This window comes from Canis lupus, chromosome 28 (assembly GCF_003254725.2).
Source record: "Canis lupus dingo isolate Sandy chromosome 28, ASM325472v2, whole genome shotgun sequence".
In the NCBI taxonomy this organism is placed as follows: domain Eukaryota; kingdom Metazoa; phylum Chordata; class Mammalia; order Carnivora; family Canidae; genus Canis; species Canis lupus.
The window spans coordinates 41,302,298-41,317,298 of record NC_064270.1 but is presented as its reverse complement, the minus strand read 5'-3'; the positions used below and the strand labels follow the sequence as shown (position 1 = coordinate 41,317,298).

Genomic DNA, 15,001 nt, shown 5'->3' with positions numbered 1-15,001 from the left:
TCACTTGGAATGTCAGTGGTAAAAATACACCAAATAAGACAGATTGTCACAATGATCAAAAAATAAGACCCAACTATATGTTGTCTACAAGAAATCCACTTTAATTTTTTAAAATTTATTTATTTATTTATTTATTTATTTATTTATTTATTTATGAGAGAGAGAGATAGCAGAGGGAGGGGCAGAGGGAGAAGGAGAGAGAGAATCTCAAGCAGACTCCTGATGAGTACAGAGCCCGATGTGAGCTGGATCTCACAACCCATAGGACCATGACCCGAGCCAAAACCAAGAGTCTGACACTCAACTGACTGAGCCCACCCAAGCACCCCACACCTTAACATATTTCAAAGAACAGAATTCATACAATGTCTGCTCTCAGATCACAATAGAATTAAGGCAGAAATAAATAACAGAAAAGTAACTGAAAAATCCCAAAATACGTGAAGATTACACAATACACTTCTAAATAATACAGGTGTCTGAAAGGAAGTCAAAAGAAATTTAGAAATATCTTAATCTAAATGAAACTGAAGACACAATTCATCAAAATCTGCAAAAGGTAGTGAAAACTCCACATAGAGGGTGATTGACAGCACTGAGTGCACCTATTAGAAAAGAAGGAAGACCTACAATGAGTGATCTAAGTTCCCACCTTAAGAAAGTAGAAAACTAAGACCAAATTATATCTAGGGCAGCCTGGGTGATGCAGCAGTTTAGCGCCACCTTCAGCCCTGGGTGTGATCGGGTCCCACATCGGGCTCCCTGCATGGAGCCTGCTTCTCCCTCTGCCTGTGTCTCTGCCTCTCTCTCTCTCTGTGTCTCTCATGAATAAATAAATAAATAATCTTAAAAAAATTATTATATCCAAAGTAAGCCAAGAAAAGAAATAATATGAATCAGAGCAGAAAGCAAAAAAATTCAAAAGAGGAAATTAACAGAGAAAATCAACAAAACCAAAATCAGTTCCTTGAAAAGACCAATAAAATCAATAAGCCTTCAGCCAGGCTAACTAAGAAAAGAAGTAAGAGGATGCAAATAATATCAAAAATGAAAGAGGGGTGATCACTACAGATGCCATAGAAGTTAAAAGGTTAATCAAGGAATACTGAACAAGTCTATGTCACAAACATGGTAACCTAGATGACCATAATCATGGACAAATTCCTTGAAATCCCTACCTGCCCAATTAAAACAAGAGGAAATAAATGATAGGAATAGACTTATCGCTATTAAATAAATTAAATCAATAATTAATAACGTTCTAAATCCAAAAGCACCAGGCCCAGATGGGCTCCCTGGTGAAATCTACCAAACTTCTAAGGAATGGATTATCTATAATCTCTTTCAGAGGAAGAAGCAGAGGGAATGCTTCCTCACACATTATATTCATTACTCAAATACCCAAATCAGACAAACACATTATGAGAAAACTACAGACCAATTACTCTTATTAACATAGATGCAAAAATTCTCAACAAAATATTAGCAAATCAAATCCAGACGGGATTGTGGACTTAAATGCTAACTGCAAGCAGTAGGACTTTGAGGTTGTTGGGATGGATTAAGTGTATCCTGCAGGTGGTAGGACACGAATCTTGGGAAGCGAGAAATGGAATGCTCTAGACTGAATGTCTGTGTCCCCAGGATTCCTATGTTGAAGCCCTAATCCCAGGAGGTGGGGCCTTTGGGAGGTGATCAGGCCACGAATGGGACCAGTGTCCTTAGGAGAAGAGGCCAGAGACCAGCTAGCTCTCTTTCTACCACGTGAGGACACAGTAAGAAGTCAGCCACCCGCAACCGGGCAGCCCTCTGCCCTCACCGGAACCCCACGCTGCTGGCATCCTGGTTTCCAGCCCCCACACCTTCAGTGGCCAGTTACTCCCAGCCAATGATACTTCGCTACAGCAACAGAAGAGACCGAGACACCTCCCGAGCCTGTCCACCCTGCCCTTTCTCTTCCTGTTTTGCCAAAGGGGGTTCAGATTGATCAAAGATTTTCTAAGCTCAGGCTACCTCTTGAGGTAGTGTTACCTCGTATCCATGCTTGCCCGTGATCACACGGCAGGACTTCAAGAGCTGGGCCAGGAAGCCACCCCGTGGACGCAGTTTTGGAATGTGCTGACCAAGAAGCCAACTCAAGCCTGTTGATAATCGAAGGCTGCTGCCTGGGATCAGTTAAACATTTACACTCAAGTGGCCCCTACCCTCCCTCCCAACTGTTCCTTTTTTTTTTTTAAGATTTTATTTATTTATTCATGAGAGACACAGAGAGAGGCAGAGACACAGGCAGAGGGAGAAGCAGGCTCCACCCAGGGAGCCTGATGTGGGACCCGATCCCAGGACCCCGGGGTCATGCTCTGAGCCAAAGCAGACCCTCAACCACGGAGCCACCCAGGCGTCCCTCCCAACTGTTCTTCATTACATTTGAGTACTTTGGAATTTTCCTAGGACATTCTCTCAAATTTAAATCCCCAAAGCAAATGAGAAGGCATTTTCTCACACTCTTCTGCTGGAAGCAGGATTACCACTGGGTAGGCATGGGCAAGAGCAGGACAGGCAGCTTTCAGAATGCGGTAGCCGGGGTGTCAGTGTCGATTCTTGCTAGTGCCGCCTTGCGGGTACGACGGCACGCACATCCTCTCACCCCGGAGCCCGTGATGACTCTACCTTACATGGGGAAGGGACTTTGAATGTGTGACTAGTTAGGAACCCTAAGAGCGGGAGATTATCTGGTGCTATCTGGGTGGGCCATTGTCACCAGACGTGTGTAAGAGAGAGAGATGGGAAGATGCTACATGACTGGCCTTGAAACGTTACTCCCTTCACTAAGGAACACTTAGGCAGGACTCTGAGCGTGCCACACGTGTTCCGGAGGCCCTGCATACCTAACCTGTGCAGCCCTCACACTCTTTTCAGCAGCAGGGCCTCCATCAGGCCCATCTCACCGATGGGCAGTCCAAGCACGCAGGCTGAGCACACAGGAGGCCTTGGTGGGAGCCAGCGGGGTGGGGAACGAGTTCTTTTTCCAAATGCCTCTTCTGTTCCACAACTTTGTGTAGTTCATGGAGGCGACCAATCATTTCCTCATTTCTGCCTAACCCCACATGGGGTCCCCATGTGCCTAGAGTTTTTGTTCCAGGTAAAAAGTCGCATCTTATTAAGAGATAATAATGGATGTCTACGTGGACTTTTCAGACCTATTTTAATCTTAAAATATAGCACATAATGATACTGAGAAGTGAGCCCAAAGGAACAACCTCATTTCCGAGGCACAGATGGCACGGGATATGTTTTCAACGTGGCTAACAAGCCTTCAAGGTATATTATTTTCCTCTTTTCCAAACTAATCCAACAAAATAGCATCTGTATTCGTTTTTGTGAACCCTAAGCACCAGGCAGTTCTACCTTCCTGGAAGAGACATGTTTCCATTACTGTGGTCGCCCTTGTTTCCGGGGACTCCAACACAGACTCAACTAGGTCATAGTTTGTTTCAATTTGTTTAATTAGTTTTGCACAATCTTTTTTGGACGTTGCTGTCAAATTTCATCTGATGAGTGTGACTCTGAAAAGCAGCATCTCAGGACCAATTTATTCCCTGTGAAACCCTGAGTGCCTCCACCAGACTGTGCAGGGAGGGTCTTCCTGGAGGCATTAAAGGGATATGCGGAAGCAGGAAGACTCCAGGTTTGCACCAAAGAGCCTGGGGCCCGGGGGTCTTCAGCCCGAGCGGGGAACGACACAGAGTTTGTAATGGGGGGGGATCTTGGCAAACCCGATTGTGCAGGGACTGAGGTCAATATCCTTGGGGTCGACGAGAGACTTCAGGTTAAAGTGCTGCAAAATGGCGGACAAGAACAGGAAGAGCTCCATGCGAGCCAGGCCTTCTCCAACACACACCCGCTTTCCTGGAAGCGACAACAGTGCTGCTGAGGCTCTGAGGCGGTCAAGACACAGAGCCCTGTCACGGGGGGGGGGGTGGTGGTGGCAGCAGAGGGGGCCCAACCACAGCAGAACTGACCCCTCTCTGCCCCTTGAAGGGAAGCACATAACACACTTCAGTATAAGAACGCCCGTGAGCCTGCCCACGGCTTCCGTCACCAGGACCAGCAGGTAATACGGTTTTGAGAGATTTTCACTAAGCCCTATTAGATCATTTTAGCACTAGAACGAGGAGAAGTATCTGCTGCGCAGAAAGAATAATTCATCTCATCCCCAGGACTGCTGGTGGGAAGATGTCATTTAACCTCTGTGAACAGAGAAGAATTTGGGTCCCCGGGGCAGGTGCTTGACCGTGGCAGAGAGCAGGACCTGGGGACGGCTCCCTACACCTGCTCTCCTCTTACCTGCGGAGAATGCCTTGAAGTAGTCACTATATTTGAATTTTCCGTTTTCATTCAGAAAGTGCTCTGGCTTGAACTTCTCTGGATCAGGGAATTCTTGTTTGTCAAACAAGACGGAGTCCAGTGTGGGAATTACCACTGTGCCCTAGGAGGAGCAGAGGCCCGTGTCAGCCAGTCAAGGTAACAGAACACGGGCTTCCCCCTGGGACCCGGTGGTGGAAGCAGTTAGCTGACGGGCTACATGAAAGGCAGTCAGGGGTCAGGTCAAAACGGTGACGAGAGCTCTCATCTCATCAGAGAAGCTCACAGGCTAGATGGTACTGTTGTTGGTTTCTGGGGTTGGGAAGTATGATAACCCCCAGGCGCTGTCCCGGGGGCCCCCTTCCAGATTTTTCCCATATCTTGGTCACCAGGTGCCAGGGAGGTACCGCTCCATGGGCCAGGAGCACTGGCCTGGGACCCACTAGACCCACTAGTCAGCCACATCTACCAAAGGATCCTGCCCTTTGGTGGGCTAGTGGGTGGGTGGGTGGGGCGTCCACGCTAGCTCACAGCTGACCTTGGGGATGACATATCCTCTGAACATCGTGTCCTGGTTTGCTACATGGGGCAGGTTGGAGGGCAGCAGGTCGATGAATCGCTGAATCTCGTGCACCACGGCATCCATGTAGGGCATCTCCAGCCTGTCCTTGATGGCAGGGACTCGGCTTGGGCCGATCACCCTGTCGATTTCTTCATGAAGTTTCTCTGTCAAGAGAATAGATGCAGAGGACGGACTCCAGGGTGGCTCAGCACCCCCGCCCATCTACCCAGCACAAGCTTATAGAGCATTCCCAGCGGTGCTGCGGGGGGTCCTGGATACATTGGATTCTGGGGTCATTGCTCCACAAATGCCAATGAGAGCCAGTCGCCGCGAGACGCCTCAAGTCTCTAGCACGTGTTAGCCTCTAGCTGATCCAACTCTCGTCATTACGCCAGGAATAGAGAAGAACGAAAGGGTCTTAGGAATTTCAGTTGGAGGGAAATCTCTGTATGAGTTATACCCAGGCTGCTTCACTGCAGGCCCGGGAAGGTGGAGGTGACGGCAGGACGGAAACAGATGCACGTGGCCTTCTGCATGAGGAATGAGGGAGCGGGGTCTGGACATCCCTCTCTTTGGGTGGGGTCACCAGCAGCCTTTGACAAGTCACTGGGCCTTCATAGCAGGTTGAGGGACGTGCAAATGATGTGCCACATGGTTCCCAGGTGTACAACTGTAAGCACATCCCGTGTGCATGGTGTGCTGATACTTAATAAATGTGAAACGTGTGACGTTGAGCACCGAGACGACACTCAGCAGAAGTCTGGGGGTGGGCGGCAGGGGCCCGACAGGGGCGTCGGCGGGCTCTGCAACCTGCTGCCCCGAGCTCCGAGCAGGCACTGCAAACGTTCACGCTTGCTAAGTTTGGCTGTGGTGTGGCTGTCAGTCATATGTATCTTCTACCTTTTTCTCTATATTGGAAATTACTCTTAATTAATCATGTAAGACACTTGTCCAGCGTACAATTCCCCCGACAGACTGGTCAGAAGTTCTCTCAGATCTGTGAGAGATCTCCAGGGACTTCTGGCTCCTTCCCCCCAATTCTGTGAGACAGACAAAGCAGTGGCTTTGGGGTCAGAAGCAGCAGATCCTGTTCCTGAGCAGGTCACACTCCACATCCCTCAGGGAAATTACCTCCTGCCCTAGAACACCTGCCCTTAAGATCACGGGATATTCAAGGGTGTAGCCCCAGCCTGGCACAGAGCAGAAGCCAGATTAGCAGCAGCAGCGGCAGGAAGCGAACCTCAGGGTGATGGGGCCCCCCAGAGCCAAGCCCAGGGGAGCGGGGAGGCTGGGCCTGGACACCAGCCAGGAGGAGCCTTCATTCCCGGGAGCAGCTCCCTTTCTTTCCTCCTTCCTGGGAGGTTGGTGCTCATCCCCCTGCGAGTAGCGACGCCCTCACACTGCTTGTCCTTGGCCCATGCCATCGGGAGGTGCTTCCGGGCCGTGACCCCCTGCACGTGCGGCACCAGGGCCTTCTCCTCCTCCAGGGCACTGGGAGGAGGAGCCCCGGGGGAAGAACGAAGGGCGTCCAGGCTGGCGGGCAGTCCTGGAGCACTCGTCCCCGGGGTTCCCTCTTGGTTCCTATTCTTCCAGTAGGGTAAACTATGCCACGAGGGCCTCAGCCCCATGCTGCCTCATCTCTCTGTTCTGCCTAGGAGGCCAAGTCTTGTTTGGGGATGAGATAGACATTATTGGGACTGCTGGGTGGCTCAAAGGTTGAGCATCTGCCTGTGGCCCAGGGCGTGACCCCAGGGTCCCTGCATAGAGCCTGCTTCTCTGCCTGCCTGTGTCTCTGCTTCTCTCTTTGTGTCTCTCAGGAATAAATAAATAAAATCTTTTTAAAAAAGAGATAGCCCTTACTGTCACTGTCATAAATAGGTTATATTATGGAGCAGAACACAGACGCCGTGCGTGTCTCCACACTGCTGTTGGCTCTTCTTTTCTGCAATCAGGTGTGTCAGTGGGGCGTGGGGGGGGCTGGTGTCCCAGAGTGCCGGTGCCCGTCCTACACAAGAACATGTCCGCTGAATCCATGCGGTTGCGGTGGTCCCCGTGCCACTTTCCACTTTGCAGACAGAAAGTTAAAGCCCAGATGCTCCAGCCTAGCGGCCAGGGTGTGACAGCCATGGCCCCAGGACCCTTGTTTGTTAGCTGGCCTACCTTCGACCTCTGGGTATTTCATGAGAATCAGGAGCCCGTATCTCAGGGTGGTGCTGGTGGTCTCCGTGCCCGCAAAGAACAGGTCAGCCACGGTCACGGCAATGTTGTCCAAGGTATACCAAGGCTCCGTACCGTATCTCTCCTGCAGGCAGTAGAGTCAGACAGGGACTCTGTAAGAGGAGACTTCAGGTGTACGAGAGGGAACCGTCTCCCTCAGCAGAAAGGAACTGGAAGCCCTGCCAGCTCCACAGGGAGGAGGGGGCAGGTGTGCATGAGGCTACCCCATGGGACATGACCATGTCCGCAGTACTGTTAGGGGAAGCAAGGCTCCCAGAGAGCTGGCCACGGGCAGGACTGTGCGCTGCCCCAGGCTGTGCAACCGTGCTCCTTCTACAGAAGTAGGTGTAGGGGCAGCCCGGGTGGCTCAGCGGTGTAGCACCACCTTCAGCCCAGGTGCGATCCTGGAGACCTGGGATCGAGTCCCGCGTCGGGCTCCCTGCAGGAAGCCTGCTTCTCCCTCTGCCTGGGTCTCTGTCTCTGTCTCTCTCTCTGTGTCTCTCATGAATAAATAAATAAAATCTTTAAAAAAAAAAAAGAAGTAGGTGTAGGGGTAGGGGTGTAGGTATTGTAGGCTTAGGGTTAGGGTATAGGTAGGAGTAGGCATAGGGTATGTGTGGGGTTAGGGATATGGCTAGGATTAGGGGTAGGGGCAGGATAGGGGTAGGGGTATATTTAGGGGTGGGGTAGAGCTAGCAGTAGGGCCTGGTGTAGTGGTACGTTTAGGGTGGGGGTAGGATTAGGGGAATGGTTAGAGTATGGGTAGATTTAGGGGTGGGGTAGGTGTTGGGGTAGGGCTTGGGTTATGGGTATGGTCAGGGTTAGTGTTAGTCACAGGGTTTGGGGTAAGGTTAGGGCAGGGTTAGGTTATGGTTATGGGTAGAGGTAGGTTAGGAGTAGAGTTAAGGGTGGGGTAGGGGTAGCACATTGTAGGGGAAGGGTCGGCATAGTGCTAGGGGTAGTTGTAAGATTAGGGGTGGTGTTAGTCCTGGGGGGCGAGGCTCTCCCTGGCCCTGAACCGTGACCTCCAGCAGCCCAAGGTGAGCTCCATGCCCCAGTCAGCACCACTGGGTCCCAGCAGGCAGGGAGTCACCAGGAAGCCAGACACCCGGGAGGGGCAGTGAGGAGTCCCACCAACGGAAGAGCTTCTCAGCCCCCAGAGTTATCCAGGGAAACCAGGTGGAGAATTCACATCCTGTTCTAGAGGCACGAGAGATGTCAAAAGAGAGAGGGGAAGCCTCACCATCTGGGTGGGGGTCTGGGGGCTGTCAGGTAGATGATGCTGGACAGGCCTGGAAACCCCTCAAGTCCCATACAATTTGGGGTCTACATGCTGGCAAGGAGTGTGCAGGGCTTCTCCCCAAATGAGACCAGCCGTGTGTCCCCACTTCTGGGAGCAGCTGTGGACCTGTGAGGCCGGCGTGGAGCAGGTCCCGGGCGTGGGCACGGGCCATGTGGACCGTCTGGGCGTTAGCAGGGCCACCCCGGGACCCGGAGCACACAAGCACCCCGCGCCCCGCCAGCAGGGCACCACGTTTCCCCGGCTGCGGGGAGCAGTGCATGCACGTACCTTCTGCAGCTCCTGGAGCAAGCAGTCAGTGAAGTCCCGGGAGCAGGTGGGGTCCAGCGACTCCTGGTGCTCCTTCACCCTTTCTAAGCTGTAATCCTTTAGTTCAGCCACATTTCTTAAGACTTTTCTATGGCTTCCGGGCAGGTAGTGCAGATAGCTTGGGAAAATGTTATAAAGCTAGAAAGAGAGAGACGGGGAATTTCCCTACTTGTTTCCAGATGCAACAGGGTTGGTGTCCTGGGCCCACTGTTTCTCCGCGTGAACTGATGCGTCATATGGTTTCACGACGGAACATTTTGGCTCACGGTATCTTTCGGAAACCAGCGGTCGCGTGTGTGGGGTCTCGCGTTGGCAGGGCCCCGCTTAGAGGGCAAAGCGGCCTCCTGGGGCCGGCGAGGGGGCACCGCGGCCCCGGTGTCTGCAGGAGCAGCAGCCGGCTCGGGCCTTGCGCCAGCCCTGGCTGACCTCGGGCTCCGCCGGGCCTGCTGCCCTCGGGCCTCACCTGGAGCCAGCCGGTGCTGAGCAGGTGGAAGTTCTCGTTGAACAGCTTCTGTATCCGCAGCCCAGTCTGATCCGAGTAGTCAAAGTGCTTGTGGAAGAGGATGTCAGCGATGACGTTGAAGGGGGCGAAGCCCAGGAGAAAGGTGGGGTCGAAGGGCTGGCCTGGAAGACGGGGCGGTCAGGGCGGCCCGCACCGCCCGGCCGCCCCGCACCTGGGGCCCTCCCCGCGGCCGCAACCCTAAAAGGCTTGTGGGGCCTCCCGGGGGGTGCCCAACTCCCCGGCTCCTCCGGGCGAACACGAGGGCTGTGGAGAGGACCCCGAGCTGCAGACGGGCTCTGTGGAGTCGAGCCACCCTCGGGGAGCCACCACCTATGACGGCTCTGGGGCCTTGCACTCCAGGGCTGCCCCTGGCAGAGCTGGGACCTGGGCCACACGCACCCCGGGTGCCCCTGAGCGCCTCCAGCAGGAAGGGGATCTCCCTCTGGATCCGCTCCTCGTTGCCGCGCTTCCCCATGCCGTAGTCCCGGAGGGTGCTCAGGGAGAGTCGCCGCGTGTCCTTCCAGCCGGGCCCATTGTTGAACGTGATCCCTGGGGGACGGGACAGCGGGGCTGGCTTACCGCGGGCGGCAGGGACCCGGGGCGGCCGCCGGGACACACTCGGTGTCGGTCCCACCCTGGAGCCAAGCAGGCCGAGGAGACGGAGAGTAGACGGGTCCCGGCCCTGATGGGGCGGGAGCGCACCGCGGCCCCGGGCCTGCTCAGACGGGCCACGGCCAGGCTGCACCACGGGGACGCCTCGGGGTCCCGGGAGCAGGGCTGCGCAGGCCAAGCCCCGGTTCCTACGGGCCCCGCGGAGCCTGCCGGGTGGACGCCGGGTCATGGCCTGGCTGTCAAAGGGGGAACCCAGGGCACATGTGACCGTACCCCCTCGTGTCCGTGGGGGCCACTGACGTCCCACCTCCCGGGGCTGCGCAGACTCGCAGATCCAGACAAGCAGGGGGACCAGAGTGCAGACCCCCGAGAGGCCAGAGGCCGGAGCTGTGGGCTGGGAGCCGCAGCCGGAGGACCCGAGAGGCTGGCAGGGACGCGAGAGAAGGGAGTGCCCACCGGACCTCCTGGCATGGCTGTGGCATGGCCACTGCGGGGCCGACAGGGAGGCCGACAACTTTAAGTTGGTAAAGGGAAGAGTTGTGTAGCAAAGGGAAGGTGGCAGATGCCACAGAATGTGAGAAGACAGAGAGACAGAGAGACTGAGACAGGGAGACAGAGACTGAGAGACAGGGAGACAGAGACACGGAGACTGAGAGACTGAGACACAGAATCTGAGACAGAGATAGACATTAAGACAGAGATTGAGACAGGGAGACGGGAGACAGAGACAGGGAGACAGAGACTGAGAGACAGAGACAGAGACAGGGAGACAGAGAGGCAGACAATGAGATTCAGAGAGGGCGATCCCAGAGGGGCCAAGACTTTGGGACCCAGAATAGGCTGAAATGGAGATAGTAACGCTTCTGGGTCAGAGCCTCATAAACATTCACTGAAATGAAATTTATTGAACTTACCATGCACCCGTGCCCCATCAGCCCCATCCGCCCCATCCGCCCCATCCACCCCATCCACCCACAAGTCCCTTGTGCTTGATGTTGAGCTAATTGCCACTGGCATCATTATGCCTGGGGAACCGGAGGTGTCCCACGGACAGGATCTGGGCCACGTGGGACGTGTGAAAATAGGAGTTGGGAGCCAGAGGCAGGAGGGGATAAAGCCCCCTTGAGTCCAACGCATGTAATGTGAATGTGGGCCCTGCCCAGCTGCCCTCAGGGGCCTGTGGCTTGGACCAGACGTGGCAGTTAAGGGCTCCCTGGAAGCAGCTGGAGCTCCTTGACCCCATAACCCCTGCTCTTGTGTTAATGACAAAGACTGAGGTAGTTAACTTTGCTCTTGGCAACCCCAAACAAGTAAAAAAAACTTACAATGCCCAAGAAAGAAAATCCAATGTCATTGATAATGACGGGGTATGACCTTGTGACTGTAGACGGGAATACGGGGACAGCACCGTAAGAACAGTGGACCCAGCTGTAATCCCATCAATTTGAAAATTCTGCATCATTGGATACAGATTTTCCAGAGATTTTTTTTACCCAAGTTAATTCAGAAAAAACTAGAGGCTTCTGGTTTTTTTTAGAGCAGGGGGGACCCTGCTTTATTTCTTTTTTTTTTTCCCTGCTTTATTTCTAACGTGATTTGGAATCTCACTAAAACAATAGTAAGTCAGTAGAGGAGAATAGGCACATGAGGGCGGAGGGCAGGCAGTGTGAGCAGTGAGCTCCCAGGGCTTTGAGCCGGAGGAGCTATGAGCAGGTGCCCCACGGGCTCCAGGATGTCCCAGGAGATGCAGGAGGTGGGTGCTGGAGTCGGGAGTCTGGGCGACGCTCAGAGACCCACGTGAACACTAATATAAGGTAACAGTGCATACTCTCCATATGGGAACCCAGGGCTCTGGAGGCATGGGCTGCAGGAGAGAGACGAGACTGGCCAGACCAGAGCATGTAGAAGTCCCTTGTGAGCGGGGCTGCTGTGCCCGGCACCCCTTCCTGGTCTGAACACCCCACCCATCCCAGTATAGAGGTCTCCTGGTTGTAGAATGAGAAGTGCAGCTGACCTAAGCCCCACAGACAAGCAGATGGCCCAGCATGTTAGGTGAGGGGCCTCAGAGCACGGAGCACCCACACCCAGGAGCAGGAGAGGTTGGAGGTGGGGAGAGCTCCCCAGACGGAGGCCCCGGGAGGCTGGAAGGTCTTCAGGAGAAAGCACAGCTCACCTGCCCCTGTGGCATTTCTCTACACGCACATCTGTGCTGCTGGTCAGAGTGGGGGTGCGGGTACACCCATAGCAACTTTCAGGAAAGTGGGTACTGAGCACCTGGATTGTTGAGGGTGTCTCTACCCTTCTGTCTTGTTGCACTAAGTGGTTACCACCCCCTGGTATTTCAGGCCTGGGCTCCGACCCCATCCTAGGAGTCCTCTGAAAAGCTGGCTCACCTCTGTCCTTGTGCGACTGGAATGCGAAGACTTCTCCTCTGCCAGAAAGGTCATTCTTGTGGTCAAGCAGAACTTCCTTCACCGCCTTGTAGCCATGCAGGACCACTGTGCGCTGGGAGCCCAGGTACAAGGTGAACACTGGCCCGTACTGCTCTGCCAGCTGCAGAGACCAGCAAGCAGACAAGTGAGACCACTGGGAACTTAGGGAGGATGTGGGCCAGGCTTTACACTGATCCCCAAAGCGGTTGTTGGCCGAGAGAACTCAGAAGCAACTGGGGAGAGATAATCTTTGTCCAGCTCGACTTGGGAAGACCCTTCCCATAGAGACTTCCTTCTGCAGGGAGTGAGGCTCCAGCATACCTGGGCTCCTGGACACAGCTTGGTGGGCTGACTCCTGTCCCTCCCTTGAGAACCCTCTGCCCATATCTGCCCCATCACTCCCACCTGCTGCCGTCCGCAGGCAAAGTCCCAGACCCCAGGGTGCTATAGGAGGACACTGAGCCAGCACCGTCCTGACCTCCATGAGCCCATCCTCCAGGGTGCGTGAAGCACTGTCAGCACCTCCTGTACCTCAAACACTTCCCATGCCTGCTGGGCGCCCGATGGCATTCTTTGCTCATGTAACAGATTTAGTGATTCATTCAGTTTTTAGATTTGGTAGTTCATTCGCTATTCACAACAATTGTAGACAGAGGGACTACACAGGTCGGTTGACACCACTTTTCATCCCGCCCTTTGGCATCTACAGTGTGCGCCTGCTGTGAACGCATGGCCCTCCTTGCGTTGCAGTGGCCTCGCCAAGCCATCCAGTGACAGAGCAGTTAACCTGTGGCTCAAGCAGAGGCTTCCAGGTCAGCCATGGCCAATGCCCCCGCCCCCCGCCAGGGGCTCCATGCCCACACTGTATCAACTACTAAATATCATTAAGATCACTCTTGGATGCTACTGTTAAGTCAGTTCATTCATAACAGGCCGATATTGAATAACAACTTGTCTGACAGTGAATTAAATGCACCCAAACCATGTCTAGTCCCTGAATTCTCCTCCCCTAATCAACAGTATGTCTCCTACCTTGGCGAGAGATTTGGGAACATTCTTGATATCCACCTGCAGAATATTCCCAATGATGGGCAGTGGAAAAGGGCCAGGGGGCAGTTTCCAGCAGCTGTAGATCTGCTTCCAGATAGAGATAAGCATTAAGGTGGCCATCCACACCAGCAGGGCCACTGTGATGCCCAAGGCGGCCATGGTGTCTTTGGAGTCACTGCTGACTTGTGAGGATGCTCCAAAGAAAGGCAAAGCTTTTTATAATGCACCTTCAGGAAGGAGGGTGACCAGTCAACCAATGCCGCCTTCCTTTTCCTCTGGCCCAAGACACTGGTTTATTATTAGCCACTGTTGGCATTCATTTCAAAGGCTGGTTCCTATAGTGGTTGCATCTGAGAAGCCCCATCCCATCGCACACTTTATGATGCCCGGGTCTGTCAACACTGGATGCTGGCACCTATGCCAGTCAGCAAACACAGCATCTAGGGGACTATCACCAACAGGTCAGAACACAGAACACAGACATTGGTTGGGCAGGAGGATTCAGGCTATGTTTACAGGTGTGGTTTGGGGGCAGAATCTATATACGGCAGCATCGATTACGCGCTGATGAGTATCTCCGTGGCACAGTGCTGGATCTTGTGGCGCAAGTCTCTTGACATCTGATCAGGTGATGCCTTGATCACCAGCAGCCAAACCCATAGGGCCAGAACAGGGTGATCTGGCATCTGAAGTCTACTCCACTTTGTCAAAGCAACTGGCAAATTCAGAGCAAGAAAGAAAAGAAAGAAAAAAGTTAACCAACCCTGAAAATGCTACTATGACAAAGAGGTACATTTTGTTGGAGAAAATTAGGGGATACTTATTCTTTAGAATCATTTTTGTCAAATTCTTTAAAAATTACATTAGGATTTACTGGATTTGTTTTAAGTCAATGAGTTAAATTGAGCAGACTTATCCTCTTGTGATGTCCTGTCTTCATTTATCCACAAATGCTGCAGGCTCCGCAGGCTCCTCACGTTAGTCCTTCACACAGGAACGTCCACCTACCTGCTAGGGTTGTTTCTAGGTATTTCACAGAGTTTTTTCTGTGTGTTTACAATGAAGAGAATGTTTTTCATCCTGTCTTCTAATTGGTGATATTAGGGAAGATCTTTTTAAGATTTTATTTATTTATTCATGAAAGACAGAGAGAGAGAGAGACAGAGAAGAGACAGAGACAGAGACAGACACAGACACAGGCAGAGGCAGAGGGAGAAGCAGGCTCCATGCAGGGAGCCCGACATGGGACTCGATCCCAGGTCTCCAGGATCAGGCCCTGGTCTGAAGGCAGCGCTAAACCGCTGAGCTACCCGGGTGCCCGATATTAGGGAAGATCTTAATTTCAGGTTGTAATTTTGTACTTTCGTGTAAGTAATACATTTTTGTGTATCATGGAAAATAGAATGAAAGATGAAAAAGTTAAAACCACCTTCTATACTTTTATTTATAAGAAAATGAGGCTGTACCCCATATACCATTTGTAACCCATTTTTTTTCTCTCAAATTATTAGCAACATGGGCAATCTATTGATTGTTCTACATTTAGAAATGCTGCCATGTTACTTGTGTTTTACTTGTTAACTGTCCTGTGTTGTGAAGGGATGTGGTTCTCTGGCACAAGTTTTGGAGGCCCTGGCTCCTATCTGGTGCTGAAC

At 52.8% G+C, this 15,001-nt stretch overlaps 2 protein-coding genes across 2 annotated transcripts in view; both read right to left on the bottom strand.

The window, feature by feature from the left end:
• The window catches only part of LOC112672554 (cytochrome P450 2C23-like), a 34,179-nt gene extending 32,099 nt beyond the window's left edge, over positions 1 to 2,080 (bottom strand). The window contains exon 1 of the mRNA XM_025467748.3: positions 2,032 to 2,080. The gene's annotated coding sequence lies outside the window, so the exon portion shown is untranslated. The remainder of the gene's footprint in view (positions 1 to 2,031) is intronic.
• A 1,405-nt stretch (positions 2,081 to 3,485) lies between these two features.
• Positions 3,486 to 13,548, bottom strand: LOC112672552 (cytochrome P450 2E1). Its single transcript, XM_025467747.3, has 9 exons — positions 13,329 to 13,548; positions 12,258 to 12,417; positions 9,652 to 9,801; positions 9,214 to 9,374; positions 8,712 to 8,888; positions 7,085 to 7,226; positions 4,901 to 5,088; positions 4,345 to 4,486; positions 3,486 to 3,906 (listed from the first exon to the last, which is right to left on the bottom strand). The coding sequence occupies exons 1-9, from the start codon at positions 13,503 to 13,505 to the stop codon at positions 3,719 to 3,721; spliced, it is 1,485 nt and encodes a 494-aa protein (XP_025323532.1). The 5' UTR covers positions 13,506 to 13,548; the 3' UTR covers positions 3,486 to 3,718.
• Between the last annotated feature and the right edge of the window lie 1,453 nt (positions 13,549 to 15,001).

Excerpts from the sequence above, each read along its gene's own strand:
- LOC112672552 (XM_025467747.3), bottom strand. The coding sequence starts at position 13,505 with ATGGCCGCCTTGGGCATCACAGTGGCCCTGCTGGTGTGGATGGCCACC. Across the intron at positions 9,802-12,257 it reads CCAGTCGCACAAGGACAGAG|GGATCACGTTCAACAATGGG; the intron begins GTGAGCCAGCTT and ends CCCGTCCCCCAG. Across the intron at positions 7,227-8,711 it reads TGCTCCAGGAGCTGCAGAAG|GAGAGATACGGTACGGAGCC; the intron begins GTACGTGCATGC and ends TACTGCCTGCAG.